General features: G+C 39.1%; 2 protein-coding genes across 2 annotated transcripts; one reads left to right on the forward strand and one right to left on the reverse strand.

The window, feature by feature from the left end:
- The first annotated feature begins 1,589 nt into the window (after positions 1–1,589).
- naalad2 (N-acetylated alpha-linked acidic dipeptidase 2) lies at positions 1,590–13,202 on the forward strand. The gene is made up of 20 exons (XM_085130996.1): positions 1,590–1,983; positions 2,549–2,654; positions 3,132–3,318; positions 5,031–5,132; positions 5,216–5,341; positions 5,535–5,615; positions 5,768–5,873; positions 6,601–6,694; positions 6,865–6,960; positions 7,431–7,516; positions 7,735–7,854; positions 7,934–8,016; positions 8,092–8,155; positions 8,252–8,319; positions 8,420–8,511; positions 9,792–9,882; positions 10,217–10,481; positions 10,589–10,670; positions 10,818–10,910; positions 12,276–13,202. The coding sequence occupies exons 1-20, from the start codon at positions 1,902–1,904 to the stop codon at positions 12,463–12,465; spliced, it is 2,214 nt and encodes a 737-aa protein (XP_084987122.1). The 5' UTR covers positions 1,590–1,901; the 3' UTR covers positions 12,466–13,202.
- A 1,664-nt stretch (positions 13,203–14,866) lies between these two features.
- chordc1a (cysteine and histidine-rich domain (CHORD) containing 1a) lies at positions 14,867–19,881 on the reverse strand. The gene is made up of 7 exons (XM_085130997.1): positions 19,550–19,881; positions 18,020–18,076; positions 16,370–16,550; positions 15,969–16,072; positions 15,820–15,878; positions 15,117–15,618; positions 14,867–15,039 (listed from the first exon to the last, which is right to left on the reverse strand). The coding sequence occupies exons 3-5, from the start codon at positions 16,456–16,458 to the stop codon at positions 15,838–15,840; spliced, it is 234 nt and encodes a 77-aa protein (XP_084987123.1). The 5' UTR covers positions 16,459–16,550; positions 18,020–18,076; positions 19,550–19,881; the 3' UTR covers positions 14,867–15,039; positions 15,117–15,618; positions 15,820–15,837.
- Between the last annotated feature and the right edge of the window lie 2,170 nt (positions 19,882–22,051).

The raw sequence follows: 22,051 nt of genomic DNA on the forward strand, positions 1-22,051 counted from the left end.
ATTGAAAAATAGTTATAGATTTTACGCTTTAGCACACACACACACACAGTGGAACTATAATAATAACTTTTATATTACCAAGAAAATTATTAACACAGACTAATTAAACGTATTAACTTATTAATGTGCTGTTTATGCAATAAGAAACCACTGAGATGAAGCTACTTTTCGGCTTGCTCCCTCTTCACGAGGGGTCTTCACATCGGGTAGCTCTGTATGTTTGATTTGGCACCGGATGGCCTTCCTGACCCAACACCAAAGGACAGTTGACCACAGAGAAATTATTGCTAAAATTATAACTGTTTAATCACTGTGAAAGATATTAGATGTTTGATTTGAATTTTTGCTAACAAACTAAGAATTGCTGTTTGGGGAGGTGCATGTGAGAGTCCATGTTAAGATTGTGATTATGACCTTTAGATCTTTGCATGGACAAACACCAGCATACATCAGAGAACATTTACACCCTATAGGTCCCCAGAGGTCTCTGAGGTCATGTGATCAGGTCCTTGTGTATCACACCAGGCTGAAAACTAAAGCAGACAGCGCTTTTGCAACAGTTGCTCCAAGACTCTGAAACTCCTTCTGAGCTTGAGATCTTTGGGTTTGATGAACGCTTTCAAAAACAGATAAAAACTCGTTTTTTTTAGACTTTTTGTTTTTCAGTTTTTCAGCATTTTGTTGTGAAGGCCTTTGTGATGTTTTTCTTGAAATGTGTTATACAAATAAAACTTTCTTACTTACAGTTTATTAATTGTACCTGAAAAACAAGTTAAATTTAAAAAAAAATCAACATCTAAATGCTGATAACTTAATTAAATTTGATTCCCAGATAAACAGCTTGTTGAGGAGTCACTGTTGTGGTTTGTGAACTCCTCACATTCCTGAGGGCAGAAAGCCTCCTCCCCACTTCACGCTTCAGCCAACTGCATGAAAGAGCTATCCTATACACCACACAGCTGTTCACAGAGCCAGGAGGGGTCAAGCAGAGCAGAGCATGCAAGTCTTTGCTGTGGGAAAACATGCATGACTATCAATAGCAACAGACAGTGGTCTAATAGGAAATCATGAAATTTTAGCTGATATGGATCTTAAAGTAAATAAACTTGAGCTTAATAACCTGCTTCCCTCTGTAGGAGCTCGGCTCACATTTCAGCAATGTGTAGAAAAGGGATTAAAGCTATCATACCTTTGATTGTGTAACAGAAATGGGTTTCACTAACCTGATTTGTTAGATCCCTCCTTTCTAAATAAAAGCCTCTGTAGCTGGTGAAATGTACTTTTATTTCTTTTATTTGAGATTAATTACATTTTTATTATTAAAAAGGCCAATATCAGACATTTTCAGGTTTGGTGCTTTGGTGGAGGTTATGAGAGAGTTCAGAAAGAGCATGCTGGGCTAAAGTTTGTTCAGCTGGATCAGTGTCTGCTGACTAGAAGTGTTCAGTGCCCTACAAATTTCCCCCATGACTGAAAGTGATTTAGTATCTGCTATTCCATTTTCACTCCCCCAACCTCTGCTTTTTTTCTCCACTAGTGTCATTAACCCCCACCCCCCACTAGGAAAACAGTATCCAGAGTGGCTATCTTGTTTTATACTGAGTAATAACTGAGTCAGCACTGGAACAGCCAAGGTGCACAGCACAGCAATCAGCTCACAGGCAAAGCCAAGCATTAATGACTAGTTGCTTCTTTGCATTCCTGTCCAAGTTTTCACTCGCCGCCTCTTTCAGTCAGCCACCACACTCCCTCCCTCTCTGTGTATCACACTCCACCTCACTCTGCCATTCCCCCGCTGTGCACTTCTCAAACAAATTACTCTCTATCACTATCTCTGCAAGCGAGCCCTGTGGAGTCAGTTGTGTCTGCGTGTGGAAAAGTTGGAGCCGTGCCGTTTTAAAATGAGGAAAGAGAGCAGGTGGATTCGGTGGATCAAGTGGATTGTGATTGTGACAGTTTTGTTCGTGCTGGGCTTCTGCATAGGTAAGCGTGTAAAGCCAACCCTAGCTTTATCTGTATACTGATTGATATTGCCTGCGTGCTTTTCTGTTTCTTTTTAATGAAGTCTCTAATGGTATTGGGGGAACAACAGCATAGCTGTCCTGGATATGTATATTAATGAAGAAACCAGAGAGAGTTAATTAAATGACTTAAATAAATACACTGCTTAAGGAGATAAAGCTTTTTTTGTTTTGTTTTTGTGAATTTCTCTAAAAGGATTAATGTGAACTGTTAAAGTACTTAGTGCCCTTCGTGATGGCACAGTTTGAAGAGCTTGAGTGTCACCATACTGACAGATTTCACGTCTTTATGCTCACAACAGGTTAACACTCACTCCATAAACCCATCGAACCTTACAATATAACATTGGCAACCTTTTGTCAAGCACCAATACAACCAGTATAGTCCATCTATTGCCTGCTATTTCCTCTTTAAAATAACAATTTTAAACACATAACAGTGTGTGTGGTAACAATTCGCTTCTTAAGAGAAGTGATGCCGTTGCAACTCACTCAATGGTTGTTTGTGCTCTATTGTCTATGTGTAGGCTGGTTTGCAAAGCCTTCAAACACACAAAACCAAAAGGATTCCAGCCATTACCTGAAGGATTTTTTGGAGGAAATGAAGGCAGATAAGATCAGAGAACATCTCAGGTAAAAAGTGATCACCAGTATACTAAATCTGTTGTGTAAATCTGTATTGGAGTGGTCTCTGTTGACTTTTTGACCCCCTCTGCTCCAATGTTTGTAGTCGCACAGCAGTGCTAGTCATGGTGCTGACATCCCACTGACTCACCCAAATCTAACATGGTGTGCCAGGTGGTTTGTTGAGACCTCTGAGGACTCCAGCAAAGTGTACTGAAATCATGCTGGTTACTAAATACTTAGTTTTGATTTTATTGTAAAGTCTAGTTTTGATCCAAAGAACCTGAAGGTGAACTATAGCAACATGAACTGTTTCAGTTGAGTGAAAACATCTGGGCATGTGCATCATGTTGCATTCAAGTGAAATCATGTATCAGCCTTGAATGCATGTAATAATTTTCTTTACATTTATTTTTTATGTATTCAGTTCAAGGTGCTATTCTTCACATAACAGTGCCACTGTAACCATCAGCATCCTCTCCACAGGAAATTTACACAACTTCCTCACCTGGCAGGCACAGAGCAGAACCTGAAGTATGCGGAGCAGATCATGAAAGAGTGGCAGATGTTTGGAATAGACTCAGTGGAGATGGTGCCGTATGATGTCCTCTTGTCCTATCCCAATGAGTCACAACCAAATTACATCTCAATTGTTGATCACCTTGGCAATGAGGTACAGTGTGCTGGAAAAATGTGTACTGAAAGTGCATGTTGATGCAACATTGATTCAAAAAGACAGCATGCAAATTGTTGTGCAACCTTTCTATATGATGCATACCTCCCCAAACCTCTACTTGTGTCTGGTGCAATATTTTTATAGCATTAGGATGGAAGTCATAACCATGTCATTTCATAGTCTGTAAAACAACCATTTTCATGTCTTGTGTTCAGATAGTGGAACCACTTTGGATTTATTTGTACTTCACACAGTGGGACACATTTAGTGACACTAATCCATTTCACCACCTCAAGAATAAAAAGCCTCTTGTGATTTTCCCATGCATTTGAACGTTCAGACCTCTTACTACTTCTCACTGTATCTGGAGAGGTAATAAAGTTGCTGACTGTATGTAGAAAAGACACACAGTAACATATTACTTCAACCCCCCTCTCCTCTCCCCTCCTCCCCCACCCTTCTGATAGTCTTCACTACAGAAATGCAAGACTTACTTGTTCGAGTCCAAGGTCCTTTTAAGGTCTCGTGTGAGATAAACCTCTGTGAGTGTCTGATAATGATACAACACAGAAAAACAGTATTGGTGCACTGTTGTATATCAGCTGGTTGGGATGCATTAAGGAGTTTAAAAGCAATCCGAGCAGCTAAATGTCTGAAGCCTGGAAATTATTTCAGGAAGTCAGCTTGAGCTGCATTTCATCACACAGATATAGCATGCCCCCCAAACTCAGATGAGAAAAGAAGAAGTTTAGTGTTTGGCATTTTACTTGAAAAGAAACTTCAAATCTTAAAAATGGTTTCTCAGTATTGTAACCGATCAGTTAACCTTAATTTATAAAGTAGATTTGGCTATCAGATGTAGTTAAATTAAAACAGTGTTTCCCTCCAATGCAGTGCCAGTACCTTTAATCTGTAATTAAAATCAGTGCTGCACATGTCAGAACACTTATGACAGGGAGATCGGGAATAATTGAGATTTATACACCAGAGTGAACGACTGTCAGTTAACCTGGTCACATATATGAATCCCACCTTGTATAATCTGAAGTTTAATTTTATATGCCAGGGATAATCTTCTTCAGTGTGACCTGAACTTCATGCAATATGCTGCATGTAACTGGAGTGGAAAAAAAACTACTGCTATTTTGTGCCTTAGTGAGTGTAACCCCATGCTTTAGGAACTGAACTCTGTGTGACTTCAGGGAAAGCTGTATCTCTATGTTTATATGGTGGCTTCACACAGCAGACTGGCCTTGAAGGGGGCTGTTAGACATTTAATAGGCAGTATATAATGGAAAGCTTGCTGAATGTTTTCGCTCAACTCTGTGGGGATCTGTGTGTAGTAGGTAGGCTGGTCGCATACGACAGAGGTGCTTCACACCATAACAAGCAGGAGTCGTGTGGTCCTGTGCTCTATATAAGTAAGGACCCAAAAGCATCCAGTTTATACTGTCATCCTTTATTTTCTGCTGTTGGTGTATTTGCTTATGGTATACATCAAAGGGAGGCTTCTGCTTCTGTGTTGGTTAACTCTGCCCTTTTTAGATGCTTTGCAATCTAGTCCAGACAACCATTGTCGTGTGTTTTTACTTTTTGACAAGATCAAAGCTGAGTTCACAGCTGACCAGCTTCTGATGGAAGCGAGGAAAGAGTTTCCTCAGTTGTTCTAATCCAGTTTAGTTTAGCCTCGTCTGTCTTTACTTTCTCAGGTTTTTAACACTTCCTTGGCTGAGCCGGTTCCACAGGGTTATGAAGATATTTCCAACATCGTACCTCCATACAGTGCTTTTTCTGCCAAAGGACAGCCTGAGGTAAACAAACATGTGTACACACGAACAATTATAATATTAAAACAGGCACCCGAGGCCTTTGCTTCTCGTTTGTTTCTCCTCAGGGGGACCTGGTGTATGTCAATTATGGTCGCACAGAAGACTTTTCTCAGTTACAAAGGGAGATGGGAATCAATGTGACAGGGAAGATTGTCATTGTCAGATATGGAAAAATATTCAGAGGCAATAAGGTAAGAAAAGTGTCTTTCCTGGTAAATTTCAAAATATGCCAAAAATGTTTACATTTTCATTCATCTTTAAGCGATTAATGCACTCTGTCAGCGTCACATCAGTCATCTGATTATGTGATGACTGGTTGAGAACAAACATGACACTTTTTCTTCAAAATAACCCACAGCTCCCTCTCACCCTTCTGTCTGCCAGGTGAAGAACGCCGTGTTAGCCGGAGCAAAGGGGATCATTATGTTCTCAGACCCAGCAGATTACTGGGCTGATGGAATCCAGGTGGGAATTTTAAAAAGCCACGATGCAGTGACAGTATCTACAAACAACTGCAATTAATTTGTGATTAACCTTTTCTTGAAATCACAGCCTGACCACTGGTACGTCAGGACAAAAATGGAACAATTATCATTTTAAAATTTGTTTACTTGCAGCCCTACCCCGACGGCTGGAACCTACCTGGCGGAGGAGCTCAGAGAGGAAATGTTCTCAACCTGAATGGAGCAGGAGACCCGCTCACACCAGGGTACCCTGCTAAAGGTGGGCGCTGCCATGCGCTAGAGTCTGTACTCTCATCATGAGCATGGATGTCATAGTAATTTGGGGATTTTAATGATTTCTTTGAAGCACGTTTAATGACTTTAAAGAAGAAGAATTAGGTATACAAGTTTTAAGTGATCTTGAATTTTTCTCTAATTCACACAGTTACTCAAACTTTCACGTACAGGGTCAGAAGTATTTAATATATTAACTGTTGCATAAGTTGGACCCTGACTAGAAACTTTTGGTAGCCGTCAACAAGTTTCTGCCATATTTATGACTGGATAATTGACCACTCTCTTATCAGAACTGATCAAGTTCAGTTAAATTAGTTGGTTTTCTTGTATGGGCTATGCTTAAAGGCAGAGTCTGTGCCAAGAAATCAACCAATATCGAGCCAGAATTACACCAGAAAGTTGTTGATGGCCACCAAACACATCTGGTTGAGGAACAACTTGCTAAGAAACATTTAACCAAATATTAGTGGGGATGCATATATACTTTTGACCCTATGTGTATAATTTGAGTTTATGACTAGATTAGATTAGATTAGAAAAATCCAAGATATTTTAAAACTTGTGCATAGTTATTTTTTTTGTTAACTGTTCAAAGAAATCATTCAAAGCCCCAAATTACCATAATATTTATGTCCATGAAGACTATAAGTAAACTTCTGACCACTATTCTACATAGAGTTTACCTAACAACATAGTTTCCTCTCCTACAGAGTACACCTACAGATTCAGCCCAGAGGATGGAGTAGGACTTCCCAACATCCCTGTGCATCCAATTGGCTTCCACGATGCTATTCATCTTCTGAAGTATGAAAAAAAAAATTCCATTTCAAACACTTGGTAATAATGACCAATTTATTAGAGCATTGTTTTCACTTTCACTTTCATCTGGAGTTTAAGGTAACAAATAATACATTTCACTGGAGGCCCCTGGATGACATTGCTAGTGAATTTGTAAATATTTTTTCATGTTACAGTAACATGGGAGGAGAGATTCCACCCAACAATTGGAAGGGAGCTCTGAACGTCTCCTATAGGATTGGCCCAGGCTTTACAAATGAATTTAAGAGCCAGTAAGTTCTTGTCTAAAGCTTAAATCCTTCACATTTTCATACTAAACCCCTTTCATCTCCTGTTGGCTGTTCTTCCTCTGCCACTTCAGTCCAGTCTCCAGTCTGTTTTTAGTGTTTGTCTCTTCTTTTTGTTGCTCTTGTTCACATTCTGTGACCCAGTGGCATCAAGCCAACTAAAATACAATGGAGGCCTTTGTACCGCCTGTGTGTGAGAGACATAACTAAATGCACACAACAAATCAAATCAGCTGTTCCTAGCAGACCTAAATTTTGAGCTGCAGTTTAAAGTTGTTCTGAGGCCATTCATTATAAAACAAACTTAAATAATAGCATTTTGTGTGTGTTGAAACTTATACCCCAGGCATGATCCCCAGGTTTTTGCACCAGTCATTTCCTGTTAAATTATTTTGGTCTGTTTGTGTCGTAATACTTTTGCATGGATCACTCATTCCTCAACCTGCCTATCTCAGGAAGGTGCATATGAACATCCACACTAACAACCAGGTAACCAGAATCTACAACGTCATTGGAAAGATTAGAGGAGCTCAGGAGCCAGGTACCAGAAACCCTTCATTCTGCATCACACAATTAGCATTGACGTGCAGACTGCAGCGTGGATACACAAACAAATTTGATGTCTGCATACAGTACGATATATAGGAATGAAAATGCAGCTTGACTTTTGTTTGTCTGTTCAGAGACATTAAAACAGTGTCTTAGTGTCTTTTTTATTTAACATCTCTTGCTACATGTGCTGTTGGTGGGTTTGTGTAGACAGGTATGTGATTCTCGGAGGGCACCGCGATGCCTGGGTGTTTGGAGGAATCGATCCCATGTCTGGCGCAGCAGTGGTCCATGAAACTGTCAGGAGTGCTGGCAGGCTGCTAAGTACAGGTATGATTTTCCCAGTGAGTGAATGAAATAATATCTGTATTAATACTCAGGATTCATTGACATCTGTTTGTGTGTGTAGGCTGGAGGCCAAGGAGGACTATAATATTTGCCAGCTGGGATGCAGAGGAGTTTGGACTGCTGGGATCTACAGAATGGGCAGAGGTACCATATATGCAAACGTACACACACTATATTTAAAACACACACAGAATTATCTCACTTCACCCTTCTCGTCAGGATAATGCCAGGCTTCTGCAGGAGAGAGCTGTGGCCTACATCAATGCAGACTCTGCAATAGAGGGTGAGAATGCTTTTCTGTGCACATATTGAAAAAATTACTTAGTGCCAGGTTGTTTTGGGTTTTATTTGTATGTGTGCATGTCTTTTTAAACTCCAGGTATGTACACTCTGAGGGTTGACTGCACTCCATCACTGCATACTTTGGTGTATGACATCACGAAGCAGGTGGGCAGATTTAAACTACCACAGATCTGAGTATATGGTGCTTGTCCAAGCATCTTCTTCTGTCGACCCTGAGGTCATCTGTTTTCATGTTTTGGAGCAGATACCCAGTCCAGAAGAAGGTGAAGAGGGAGTATCTCTGTACAAGAGCTGGCATAAGAGGGACAACTGGACAAATGACCGTGATGCACCCAGGTAGAAAGCTACAAAGTTAGACAAAATAGGATAATAAGCATTATTATTAATAAGCAACAGTAAAAAATGTTGCCATTTGGGCACATTGTGTAAGACGCACTAACCGGCCAGAACAGGTACAGCAAATAAATGCATTTAGGCATGTAGACAACCTTCCAAAGTTTAACTTTGAATGTGGTGCGTTTGTTGGTGTCAGATGGGCTGGTCTGAGTATTTCAGAAACTGCTGATATACTGGGATTTTCCCACACAACCATCTCTAGGGGACAGAGGATGGTCCCAAAAAGAGAAAATATGTACTGAGCAGGAGTTCTCTGGGAGAAAGTGCCTTGTTGATTGCAGGGATCAGAGGCGAATGACTGCTTCCAGCTGATAGGAAGGCTACAGTTACTCAGAGAACCATTTTCTTAAAGAAGATGGTCTACGGCAGCAGAAGACCACACCAGATGTGAGTCATGTTAGCTAACAACATGGGGTCACCAAAATTGGACAATAGAAGATTGGAAGAACGTTTGCTGGTCTGATGAGTCTAAATTTGGCTGTTTGGATGGATGGTAGGGTCAGAAGTTGGTATTAAAAACATGAAATCATGGATTGATCTGGCCTTTTGTGAACATTTCAGGCTGGTGATGATGTAATTATGTGGGGGACATTATTTTTCACTTTGGGGTCTTCAGTACCAACAGAGCATCGTTTAAACACCACAGTCTACCTGAGTATTGATCATGCTAATAAAAAAAGGGATTCTGACGGTTGATTCCAGAAAGATAACACTCCATGTTAGAAAGCAACTTTTTCTGAAGACAGAAGGTCAAACTGAGTACTTTGCAAAGTGTACCTTATAAAACGTCCAACGAGTGCATATGCATTCTACTTAAGAGCCGTATCTATTCAGTCCAGTCTTTTAGTGTTTGTAAGTTAGCTTTAACCTCCTAGGACCACATATGTGGACATCACATTTTTGGTTGTCTAGACCAAAATACTAAATTTTGCAGTACAAGGGCCTGATATCCATTTACAAGGACATTATACTGCCTCTGTTTTATCAAAATTTAAAACAAATATCCTCATATGCGGCTCTTATTTTTCTTAGAAACAAAAATCAGGATAAAAAAAATCTGCTGATTCTTTGTTTTTACATACATTGGGTCCCAATATGCCCAAATTAAAAAAAAATGCATGCCATGGAAGAGTTCAGGTCTTAGGAGGTTAAGTTAAATTTTGAATATGAAGAGTCTCGCTCATTTTTCACTTATATGGCTCAATCCTGGTGTTTCGTAGGATCAGTAAACTTGGGTCAGGCAGTGATTTCGAGGCCTATTTTATCCGTCTGGGAATTGCTTCAGGCAGAGCTCGATACACCAAGAACGCGGTGAGACATGCTGCACTCCCACATCTATCCATATAGTTATTTGTTTTTACCACAATTAAGGTATATGGCTATGTGCTTTTGCTGTATTCATAGTGTAAGCGTTTGTATATCCAGAGTTCTTTATATTTGCATTTTTATTTTCTACTACAATGTAAATCTACTGTGTTTTATTCAAGATCGATGTTATTGAAAGTTTGGCTTTACCAAAGGGTGGAGTATCTTAGTGAGAATAAGAGGCGAATAAGAATAACAGACTGAAGGGTCTTTATTGTAGAGGTTAAGTAACTGTGAGCAAGCATGGACTCATGGTGAAGTATTTTATGTGTCCATTCAGAAAACAGAGCGCTACAGTAGCTATCCAGTCTATCACAGTGTGTATGAAACCTTCGAGATCGTGGAGAAGTTCTACGACCCCTCGTTTAAGAGGCTTCAGGCGGTGGCCCAGGTGAGAGGTGCACTCATCTTCCTGTTGGCTGACTCCCAGCTGCTCCCTCTGGATGTTAATGAGTATGCAGATTCACTGAGAAAATATGCACAGAGCATAGCACAGCTGGCCCAGAAGAACTTGAGGGAGATGGAGACGTATAAGGTGTCATTTGGTGAGTTATGGTCACTGTTAATATAATAATGTCATGACCCAAAGATTGCAGAAGTGCTGTCACAGTATATGTGGTGCACACTTTTTAATTTTATCTATTTTCTCTAGATTCCCTCTTTTCTGCAGTCGAGAACTTCACTGTTGCAGCCAGGGATTTCCACGAGCGCCTTCAGACTCTCAACAAAGCGGAGTACGAATTGTGTTTAACGTGTTAAAAGTTTCAGGCGTCTTAAACAAAAGCTTCACTATACTTATCTGCATGTTTCTACTGTATACATTCCTTGAAATAGTAGTGAAATTCAGATGGAGGTGTAATAGTATTTTTGTGTATGTGCAGTCCTCTTCAGCTACGGATCATGAATGATCAGCTTATGTACTTGGAGAGAGCCTTTATAGACCCTCTGGGCTTACCTGGCAGACCTTTCTACAGGTTAGTTTCTCACAAACATACACAAAAAACATTTTTCTATTTTTTTGTATTGTTTTACAGCTACACCTCAGCATACTGCCCATTAGTTAGCAGCATGGACTGAGTTAGCATTATTATGAGCAGTAAGATTGATCTAGATTAATTCATTTTTTTTAAATTTCACAAATTTTGCAAAACATGTCTGTAGCGTTGTATTATTCTTTGAGAATACCTGGACAGGTGGACGCAATGCTCTGGAGAGAAGAGGAATGATGGGGAAGATTTAAGCATGTAGTGAAAGAGGACATGCAGTGAGGTGGTGTGACAGATGAGGATACTAGAGATGGAGGCAGATGGAGGCAGATGATCTGCTGTTGTCACCCCTAAAGGAAGCAGCCAAAAGAAGATTTCTTAAAACTAATACATCACAAAGCAGTAGCAACGTTTTTAAGTTGCAGCTTCTCAAGATTGAGCAGCCTTGTTAGTGTTGTCGCCACCTTACTGTGGCTGCTTAGAACAGAATGATTTATTTCTTTGGTTTACATTTACAAGGCATAACATGTGAAACTACAAAGCATTAAATTGAGAAAACGGCTATTATGAGAAAAGTGTAACACTCATTGCATCTCATTGGGCTTTCTAGGATGTCCACTTCACCCTCTATTTCTGTGAATTTAAACATAGTGCAGCTCAGCTCTTTAGTTTACCGATCCAGTCTCAAAGTACACTTTGGGATGGGCTCCTATGTCATATGAGTCTCCAATAAAACACTTGTGCTATTGGGTACCTCACAAGACAGATAATCTTTCAAACTGCTTCATCTGCAGTCCTTGTCACTGAATATATTCTCTATCTATGCTGTACATTAGAAAATTTTACTCTTTTCTAAATGTGATATTTTAAACCCAAGACTAGCCAAGTTTACCTTGGTTTAGTCATCCTATGTGTGCATTTAACAGTAAAAAGAAAATGCTAAATGGCACAAATACTGTGTAGTAGTTTCTAGATTTTTTAGAAGTATTTATAAATTCTGTCATGTGATGTTTTCGTGCAGACAGCTGTCACTCTTTTTATAAACATTCATAATTATATTTTAATAATTACACGATAACTACAGTGTCCTTCAGACTCTTGGCTCCTGAAACAAATTTTAAATATTATTTTGATCCTTTTAAACTGTATGCATGACTGCTTCTCAGATTTATACATTTGAAAACACAGCTGACTGTGAGAGGCACTAGATGTCAAGACTCTTGTCCTCTTTACTTGTTCCCACTCTTGAACTTCTTTTTTTCAGAAATAGCACACATGTATTTCTCTTGAAATACCAGTGTGTGCATTCCCCTAACGATACACTTCCATTTAATTCATCTGTTCTATTTTCAGGCATGTGATTTTTGCTCCCAGCAGCCACAATAAATATGCAGGGGAGTCTTTCCCTGGGATCTATGATGCTTTATTTGACATTGAGAACTCAGCTGACCCAGCAAAGGCCTGGGAGGAAGTCAAGCGTCAGATCAGCATAGCAGCTTTCACTGTCCACGCTGCTGCCATGACCCTCACACCGCCTGCATGAAGACAATATAAAAATATGTAATTAATTTGACAATTATAAGATCTCCAGTTCAACACACATGAGAATCCATGTTTATCTGGATGTTTTCCAGAACATCTAGACCTGCAGAACAATGTGAAATGCTTCATCAAATCTTGAGAAATCTTTGTACTTTTTCAGGTTTCTGTTTTATGATGTGGCTCCACAAATAAATCTGTTTTTTTAATGTTTTGTAATAATATTTGTGGTTACAAGTCCACTCAACTCATCACATGTGGGCACAAAGATCACAGATTTTAGTTATGCACGCAGATTTTTTGACAAATTTAATCAAATGAAAGGTACACAGCAAAGTTTAATGCATGATAAAATGATCTCATGTTGTGGAAACACTGTCAAACATTTATTATATGTTTAAAATGCTGAGCTGTCAAAGTTATGACATACAAGGAATGACATTACGAGGCAATGAAGCCCAGACATTCGAACAACAGTTGTAAAAAAAAAAAAAAAAAAAAGCTTAAGTGACAATCAGGTGTTCCAGCTCCCAGGAAAAGTTACAGTGTAAAGGCAAAAATATGACAATAATTTCACAAATAATAATAAAAAATAAAATCCATACAGATTTATAGTAATAAATCTGATACTGTGTTAACTGGAAACAACATTGGTGTTCTTACACACATAAATATCTTTTGTGACTTCTTTGTGTGATTTTTATATAAGGACACTTAAAGAGAATGCATATAACACATGAATTCCATATTGTGGAGGCTGACAACAACACATACTCATTATAGAAAAATGTCTTGATGCATGCTCAATCATCCAGGTAAGGAAATCCGGTGGGAGAAACATTTCGAGTCACTTGGATAAGTGTCAAGTCACTTATCCAAGTGACTTGAAATGTTTCTGCCACTAAAAACGCTAAATCCAGATGAACAGAATCAACCTTTTTGGGATTAGAGAAAAATATCAAAGAGATAACTTAAGACTAAAATTGATTCATCCATGTAGCTACATAAATAAGCTGCCTAACCACAGTTATATCCCTTAAGCCTTCATTAAAGCTACAGTACGTTGCCACTGTTAGTGCCTGTATCAGACTTGTGTAAGGTTTGAGGTTTCATCTGTTTACTTTTAATAAAAGGTCTGACATTAAACATTTAATTTAAAAGGAGGTCAAGTGCAAGAAATCAGATTTGCCACAGTGACACTACTGAAGGGGAGGACAGACACACAGGTGACAAAAGACTAAAGATGGGAACAAGCTGGAAGTGAGATCCGAGTGTGGTATGTGTGATTGTTGTCCTCCTGTTCCTGATTCTGTGGCAGGGTCCAGATGGGCCCATGTGATTGGTTCAGCCTTCTTAAGAGACACCTCCATCTTAGAAGCCATCAGGTTCACCGTACTGTTTTTTTTACCTCCACCGCCTGATAGGATCAAGAAAAGGGATGGCGTCTTTTAGGCTTTTAATTCTATTTTATATTGTTACTACCACTGGAGGGTGCCAAAGGCCTAACTTTCCAAAAACACATGCTGCTATATTAATATTAATCATTTAACAATAGTCAAAGTAAAATCAACAGTGATCATGCAATACAGCTTAATATTAAAGCACAAACAAAGTTTATAATGAAACACAAGGTGGTCACTTACCCCCCATAAAATGATCTTCTGTTCAAACTCTTTATCTCCTTCAAACATTACATGAATGTTCACCTGGGACAATCAGAGAATTACTTATTACCAACATTAGTCATAATTAGAGATATGATGGGGTGTATATGTGAGAGGTAGAACATGTCTTTGTGGTTTCTACCATGGTGCTGTTGGCCTCGACATAACTGAGCTCTGGCAAGGAGTTCTTTGCATAGATGGAGATGATAACTTGACTGCCGGTCTGGTGCCAGTCAAATCTACACGGCATCACCGTCGTCCCCTGGAGATAGAGAGAGTCAGAGAAAGACAAGATGATCATCATCAGGACACTATAACATTTGTTAATTACACTATGACAAGAATGGGACATTTCAGTGGCTACAAGATGAGAAAAAAGGCTTCTTCTGCCTTACACTACTCACAACATTTTCAATGACATTAAATATAATCCCCTTTAAGAAAATGTAAGTACGTTAATGTTTTTACTGAAGGAAAATTAAAGAGGGGATTGAACAGGACACAAATGCCCTTTCTGTGCATGCAATACATAAGTCATGAAGTGGAGTGAAGATCTGTGTGTTGATTATAATAATGTGCTCTTATATTTGTATATTTTTGCACTTTGATCTAATTCCCTAACAGACCTGATTGTTTTTCTTCCAGAGGTGGCTTCCTGTAGTGCAGCCCTGCAGGGACAGAAAGTTGTTGAAGTCTGATGTTTTCCTCCTTCTGTCACGGAAAAGAGGGACCCAGGCGCAGTTCTTCTTCACAGAAACACAGTGCGTTTATTTACAGTGAAACAGACAGGCAAGTCCAACAATTCACTCAAAAGTGCAATTTTCCAATCGTGCTCATCCCTTGCTCCCAGTGCGTTCCGTGTTGTAACTCCCTTAGTGTGTGTGCTCCCCAACTCGCTTCTCCGCTCGCCCCTCCTGGAGGAAGAAGGAAAATCCACCGTTAGCCACACGCTCGCCGAATAACAAGCTCACATTGCTCGCACGGACTATACCAGTTCGGAGTAATAATCCCACGTCGACTGTCGCTGCGAGTCCACGTTAAATACCTCTTTCTAGCCGGGAGGAATGATTACCAACGGCTGGTCAGGTAATCAGCTGCAGGTGGCCGGCAACAGCGAAGAGGGACTCCCAATGACGACAGTCGCCAGGACACGCCTCTCCCACGGCGCGCACTTCCGTAAACAGCCCCGAGGACCGGGGAGGGAGAGAGGGAGAAGCAAACACACACAGAAAACATACACACAAGCAGAGTCGTCCGGAAGGACCGTCCGACCGTGACACCTGCAGCAGCTCCAGTACTTCATACTGCAGAAATATAGACAAATATAGCTTTATAATCAGCCAATCAAAAGCACCTCCACAATAAAATAACCCGAATGAACACCTTCCTAAATGTAACACAGCATGTTGCGTGTCTTCTTACCCCTCATGGAAAATTGGAACTCCAGGGTGGTGAGTGCAGACTTCCTCATCACTTGCTGGTCCAAAGTAAGACTGTTAGAGAACAGTCAGTCAGACATCATGTAACTGTCATAACAACCTTTTTTCTAAAATCATCAATTACCATTACAAACAATATTTCAAAACACATTATAGAGAAGAATAGAAGAAAGAAAACTGTGTTCACAGTAAGATATAACTGCCTAAAATATACTATGCACAGGAGACTGCCTGGTAGATAAATCTGCAGCATACCTTAGAGCATCCTCCATTTTAACAAGAAGTACCAATCTTCACCTCCTCTCCCTCTTCCTCTGTATAGAAAAAAGAAAGACAGCTTAGTTTTCAAAAACCATTTACACTTTTTTAACTCTCTGCAATAACATCTAAATCTGTGTGTGTACCTTTGTTTTCAGGATATTTAGTGCCATTAAGGTTAGGTTTTTCAAGAGCCTGTTTCAGTGAAGGGGACACCTTTTGCTGTAATCTGACCAGCGGTGTCTCATCTCTGAAATAAATAAACACACACAAACAAAGTGTAAGTGATTCATTATCAACACAGCAGACAGGTAAGTAAAATGATAAGATTCTCCTTCTGATCAGTCAACTTTGATTAAAGTTGAAAAACTTTTAGGTGGCCACCAATTAAAAGTACTAGTCAACCAGCAGTGAATATTTCCGTAATATTCATCTGTATTAATTACTTTACAGGAAGTTAGTTTTGGACACAAGGAAACCAAAAACAGCTGCAGGAGGGACTCTTTACTCTGCAAATTAGAGATGACAGAGAAACAAATTTGCCGACCTCGGTCTGTGGACCTGCTCCTGTGGTTTAGGAGCTTGAATGATGTAAGGGTCTCCTCGAGGTTTCAGCTCCTCTCCGATCTCCTTCATCTTTCATGACGTCTTCACCTCTGGCTGACGTCAGAGGTGACGTGACAAACCTCTGCTGGTTTGTCACTGTTGTGGGGGCCCCGGCTGCAGCCCTTTTATACACACAAAGGGCGAATACAGGATTTTTAAGATTGGCCTGGATAAAAATCTAATTATTTTTGCCCCTTTTCTTTCCTTTCCCCTCTCCTTAAACATAAAAAGACTTCTATAACATTTGTTATACATTGTTTACAATTTGCCTGACTGCTCGGATCAGCTAAGGAGTGTACTATGAAGTGAGATTAATGGGTAGGTGAGCTCTGCTGACCTTAAAAAGAGTTTTATGTGTCACTAAAGTAGGTTTTTTTTTGTTTGTTTTTTTTACCTTTGTTTTAAGAATATTTAGTGCCATTAAGGTTAAGTTTTTCCTGAACACATAATTTATCCTGAACACATAGCCAGGTTGGGAGCAGGTTCAGAATTGTGGTGTAAAATCACCTGGAAAGAGCACGATTTGACTGATTCTTTCAATTAGAACACATTTTAAGTGCAAAACAGACTCTCTGCTGGTGAAATATGCTTCATATGTGCAAGTTGTTAAACTGTACCTTCCTGATTTTTTTTTCAAATTGTGAACTGCATTGTCACCAGAATATGCATATTAATCTGGTGATGCAGAAACTATATAAATGCTGTTTTACTAGATTCTAATCTGATGTTGAGTCTCTTTTATATTGCTGGAATTGCAGCTACTAGAACACAGAACAAACACCAGGAATACCTGCTCAGGCAATAAAATTTATCTCACTTTGATCTGCTGACAAACTAAAGTGATTTCCATATCTCTTTTATTAGGCTGTGGAACGGTAACCCTCTACTGTTTAAATGTATCAGGTTCAAAGTTTTAGAACACCATGAACACCAACTGTGTGAATAAACAGCAGCACTAAATACTGAAATAATTAAGTTGAACTTGAATCCCCAGATGGATTTTCTGCAGCATTATTCTCATCTTATTTGCGATAGTGTTGGAACTTACTGTTGTATTGTTCATGTTCTTTATAGATTTTTATGACCATATTATCATTATCATCTGATAACATTTCCATTTGGAGTAGGTGGCACTGACAGGGATCATTTGGTGGGGAAAACAAGGCATAAGACATTCAGACAATGTGAAACATCCTGGTTTTCTTGCGTGAGCGTGCTCAGAGCCTGAAGCAGAAAGCCCTGCTTAACAGAAAATAATTATAACCACCATTGTGAAGCTTGTTATGTTTTGTCGAGCCCGCTAAGGCAAAGAAGAAGAAAAAAATCCTGACTCTGTTTAACTTTATTCATAGTATGCACTGGTTTGTTGTGTTTCTGGTATTCTAAACAAGTGCATTAGAGCAAGGCTGCAGAGTGCCCTCTGGTGAACAAACTGTGCAACATCGACATTCAAACCAATATATCAGCAAATTACGAATATTGACCAAATATTGGTGCTTCAATTTAGAAGTTGGTTGGGTTCTACACCAAAGCATGCAAACCTACAGAAAAAAATGGAACAGTGTTGCAACTTTCTGTTAACTGTACTCACTGTAATACTCAGGAAGCCTGAGAAGTCTGTGGTGCACCTCTTGCAGCAGGACCAACCCTGTAACAGAAACAAAGTTATTAAAACACAACAGCAAACCCTTTCTCTCTGTGTTTGTGTCATGCATCAAAAACATCCTTATTTTAAAAAACTGTTGCTAAAGTTGCCCTCTTATAACAGTTGCAAGTAAAAAATGACCAGGAATACAGTGAAGCAGGCTAATGGAGAATCGACACTCCATGTATGCATTTAGCATACAGTATCATAGAGGCTGACCCCAGCTTACCTTGAGAGCATCATGAAACGATGGAAGAGGCAAGCATTTGCGTGTGCAGAAACAGATATGAGAACACTCCACGCCTCGACTTATTCATTTTATAACAAAGTCACCAATGTCATAATGAAAGCAAAGCACCAAGCACTGATATATCTAAACGGCCTTTAGTTATTATGTTTATTGATCAAATCACGAATAATTACCATTAATAAAATTGCACTACTGTTTTGTTAGAGCTCAATATTTAACAGGTATATTACCTGATAGCTAAAATGAAAAGTAACAGCAAACCAATTTTTTACTAGGGGTGGGGGAAAAAATCGATACTGTGTAGTATCGTGATATTTTGTTTGCTAATAATGTATCGATACAGGGACAGCAGAAATCGAGATTCTGTTACAAATTTTTTCGTGGACTGGAACATGCTCTGACTTCAGAGCATGTTGATCCTTTTTCTGAGCAAGAATCCTGACATTCCTTCACTGTCCAAATGTGTTTAACTTTTTTTTGGCAGCAATAAACATGTTTTATTTTAATTAAGTTTAAAACTTTTTTATTTAATGTAAAAATATATTTTGTTTTAATTTACTTTCAAATTCTTCAGTTGCTGAAGGGGCTGCATAGTTTTCATAAACTGCATAGTTCAGAATAGCTATAATTGTACCAGATGGTTGCGTTCAGTTAAGTTGGACTAGACTGTAATACAAACAGTTCAGTTTGTCAACAATAAAACTGAAATGAGAGAAAGACTGAGTGTGAGACTTTGATATTAGATAAAATGAATATTGATAAAGTTTACCTTTATGTACAGAATCTGAATATTGCAAAATATTTTAAAAAATTGCAATAATATCGTATCGTGCGTTAAGTATTGTGATAATATCGTATCGAGGGATGTATGGTGATTCCCACCTCTATTTTTTACTGTCACAGATGACAGAACCGAAGCAGGGTTTAGGAGTCTTTTAACTGAGCCTTTAATAAGACCAACAAATGAATAGAAACTGCTTTAATCGCAGATACCTAAAGATTCAAATGTTAACTAACGAGCCTTATACCTATAAATCACCATGTAAACGCCTCGAATATAAGTCGTTACTTTCAATTTTGATATAACTAATTATATTATCTTATAACATAAAAAATGGCCCGCTGTCAGTTACTACCATGCAATTTAAAATAAAGGTAAACTACCCATGTAAAAGAAAAACACAAAATCCTCAGGTATAATTTAGTTGGCTGTTTAACGTTTTTACCGTCGGGGTTGTTGTCCGGGTCAAATCGCTTTCCGCAGCTCCTGTTGTAGCACAGCACAGACATGTTCCCGTTCACAAGCTAAACCACAGGCTCGTAACACACAGCTCTGCTTTCTAAATAATTTGTTTTCCTGAGACAAACTGTGTATAAAGTGCAGGGCCGTGCAGAGAGGTTTAAAGCGGCGGGTGCTCAAAGTTAAAAAGGGCACATTGAACCAGGCTGAATAACAACAACACACATTCATCAAGAATCTAATATGGGCAACAAGGAAAAGCAAACGTAGCCGATGTTTTACCTGATGGGTACAATGTTGCTGTTGAGGGGTTTCTGTGGATAGTGCTGGAGGGCAGGCAACTGAGATTTTTTTTAAAACTCATTTTTTGCGGACGAGGAACAGAGTTGGTCACGCAACGTCAAAGGTATGTGCCTTTTTTCACGTCACGCTGTGCGGCACATTGTTTACATGAGATGAATTGCAGAATGGGAGATGGAGACAAAATACTGTTAATCTGACTGATCTTCAGGTTTTACACGCTTACACGCAGTTACTGTCCCTCCATTTAGAAAGGCAGAGGTGGTTTGTTTTTGTTTTTTTTCTTCTTTTTTTTTCATGTGTAATAATATTCAACATTGCTATCAATACATTTTTCAAAAAATGCCTCTCTGTGCAAAGTGGGTTTAAAAACATAAACAGCTGTGGGATACTGTTTGTCCGTGATTTGAAGAGCCCAATGCATGCTCCCCGCGAAGGGAAAACCAATTCTGCTGAGGACACCTACCTCGGCACTTGCGCAGGTGAAACCAAAGGGAAGATATGCTTCACCATATTTTCTAGTCTTTGGCTTAGAATGAAGTTGGTTTGGAAACATATTCAGCGATGCTTCATCTCCTGCTTTGCGTTTCTGTGGCCGCCCCGTGCTAGCAGTGTCCAATAGTGATGTGCGGATCGATCCTGAAATATCGATTCCTCCGATACCAATCATTTATGTTCTAGAATCGATTCTCACATTAAAATATCGATATTTTAGTAATTTAGGGTAAATTTGTAGTTTATCATTAACAGGAACACAGTGGAAAGAAACAATAACATTCGGATTGTCTACATTCAAAGGAACTACTTCCTCTTCCGCCTTTCATAGTCATGTGTGAAATACGGCTGTATAAATGTCTCGCAGCCCTTTGGCGTGCGCACTCACAACAATGGCTGAGCGTAATTGTGCGGACGTATTTTACCAGGGCCGTGCAGAGAGGTTTAAAGCGGCGGGTGCTCAAAGTTAAAAAGGGCACATTGAACCAGGCTGAATAACAACAACACACATTCATCAAGAATCTAATATGGGCAACAAGGCAAAGCAAACGTAGCCGATGCTTTACCTGATGGGTACAATGTTGCTGTTGAGGGGTTTCTGTGGATAGTGCTGGAGGGCAGGGCTGTGTTGATCTGAGACTGTAGACATTAAAAAGTCCATAGGAGAGATGGGAGCTGATTAAACAAGTGTCATGAGATAATAACAAAATGCAAAGATTGGTGACAGCGCTTGGAACCATAAGGCAACAAAAAACTGTGAGAAATAAATTAGGCTCTGCCTGTGAATCACTCTTTGCTTCTCTTCTTCCTTCCATCCCATCATTTCATATATCACTCTCCACTTGCTGTCTATCTGAGAACAAGGCACAACTTGCTATTGCAATAAACTATAATCTAATTATCCACACCTAACAACTCTTGCACTTAATCTATAATAAAATGATGACAGAAAAATGTTATAGCACTGCCTTTAGTAGCCTCACACAGCTCCTACTGTTTCCTCCTCATGTCCTTACCAGCCATGTCTGGACAATGTTATATCATGAGTAATAATTTAAAAAAAATCCATATACATAAAACACACACATGCACGCACACACAGTGACGTTTTAGACCTTCTTCAGAATACGGTATATACTATGGGCATCACGGTGCTGATCCAGAATCCTTACATTATTATTTATTACTAGAGCTACAATAATAAAGCAATGAGGAGGGGGAAGTAATAAATATGAAATAATGTATTTATGATGATTCCATTTGTTTCACTAACCACTCTGTGCAGGAGCAAAGCTTATTACATTTTTAAACTGTAGAGATACAATAATTTTACTGCTGTAAAATCCAAATTTTGTCTTATTTAAAATATAAATCTAAAATAATTTGCTTCTTAATGTATGTTCTTTAAAATACAGTGTGTGTTTTTTAATATATTATAATATAATAATGCATAATTATGTGGACATGCATATTAGATCGTTTTTTAGTGAAATATAATCCCTCCAGAAAGGCAGGAAAAGCCCTGTAACTTACTTTAAAACTAAATATGTTCTAAATACTTTAAAACTAAATATGTTCTAAATACTTTAAAACTAAATATGTTCTAAATACTTTAAAACTAAATATGTTCCCTAAAACGGTGACAGAGCTACAGACCCATGACAGCCTTACACAGGTAGCCAGCAGCTATGAC

This window comes from Neolamprologus multifasciatus, chromosome 14 (genome assembly GCF_963576455.1).
Source record: "Neolamprologus multifasciatus chromosome 14, fNeoMul1.2, whole genome shotgun sequence".
Classification (NCBI taxonomy): Eukaryota; Metazoa; Chordata; class Actinopteri; order Cichliformes; family Cichlidae; genus Neolamprologus; species Neolamprologus multifasciatus.

What these genes read in the sequence shown, in the direction of transcription:
- naalad2 (XM_085130996.1), top strand. Translation starts at nt 1,902, where the DNA reads ATGAGGAAAGAGAGCAGGTGGATTCGGTGGATCAAGTGGATTGTGATT. An exon ending in AAATATTCAGAGGCAATAAG is followed by an intron (nt 5,342 to 5,534) that starts GTAAGAAAAGTG and finishes TCTGTCTGCCAG; the next exon opens with GTGAAGAACGCCGTGTTAGC. An exon ending in ACCAGGGTACCCTGCTAAAG is followed by an intron (nt 5,874 to 6,600) that starts GTGGGCGCTGCC and finishes CCTCTCCTACAG; the next exon opens with AGTACACCTACAGATTCAGC.
- chordc1a (XM_085130997.1), bottom strand. Translation starts at nt 16,458, where the DNA reads ATGAAGGAGATCGGAGAGGAGCTGAAACCTCGAGGAGACCCTTACATC. An exon ending in GAGCAGGTCCACAGACCGAG is followed by an intron (nt 16,073 to 16,369) that starts GTCGGCAAATTT and finishes TATTTATTTCAG; the next exon opens with AGATGAGACACCGCTGGTCA. An exon ending in TAAATATCCTGAAAACAAAG is followed by an intron (nt 15,879 to 15,968) that starts GTACACACACAG and finishes TTTTCTATACAG; the next exon opens with AGGAAGAGGGAGAGGAGGTG.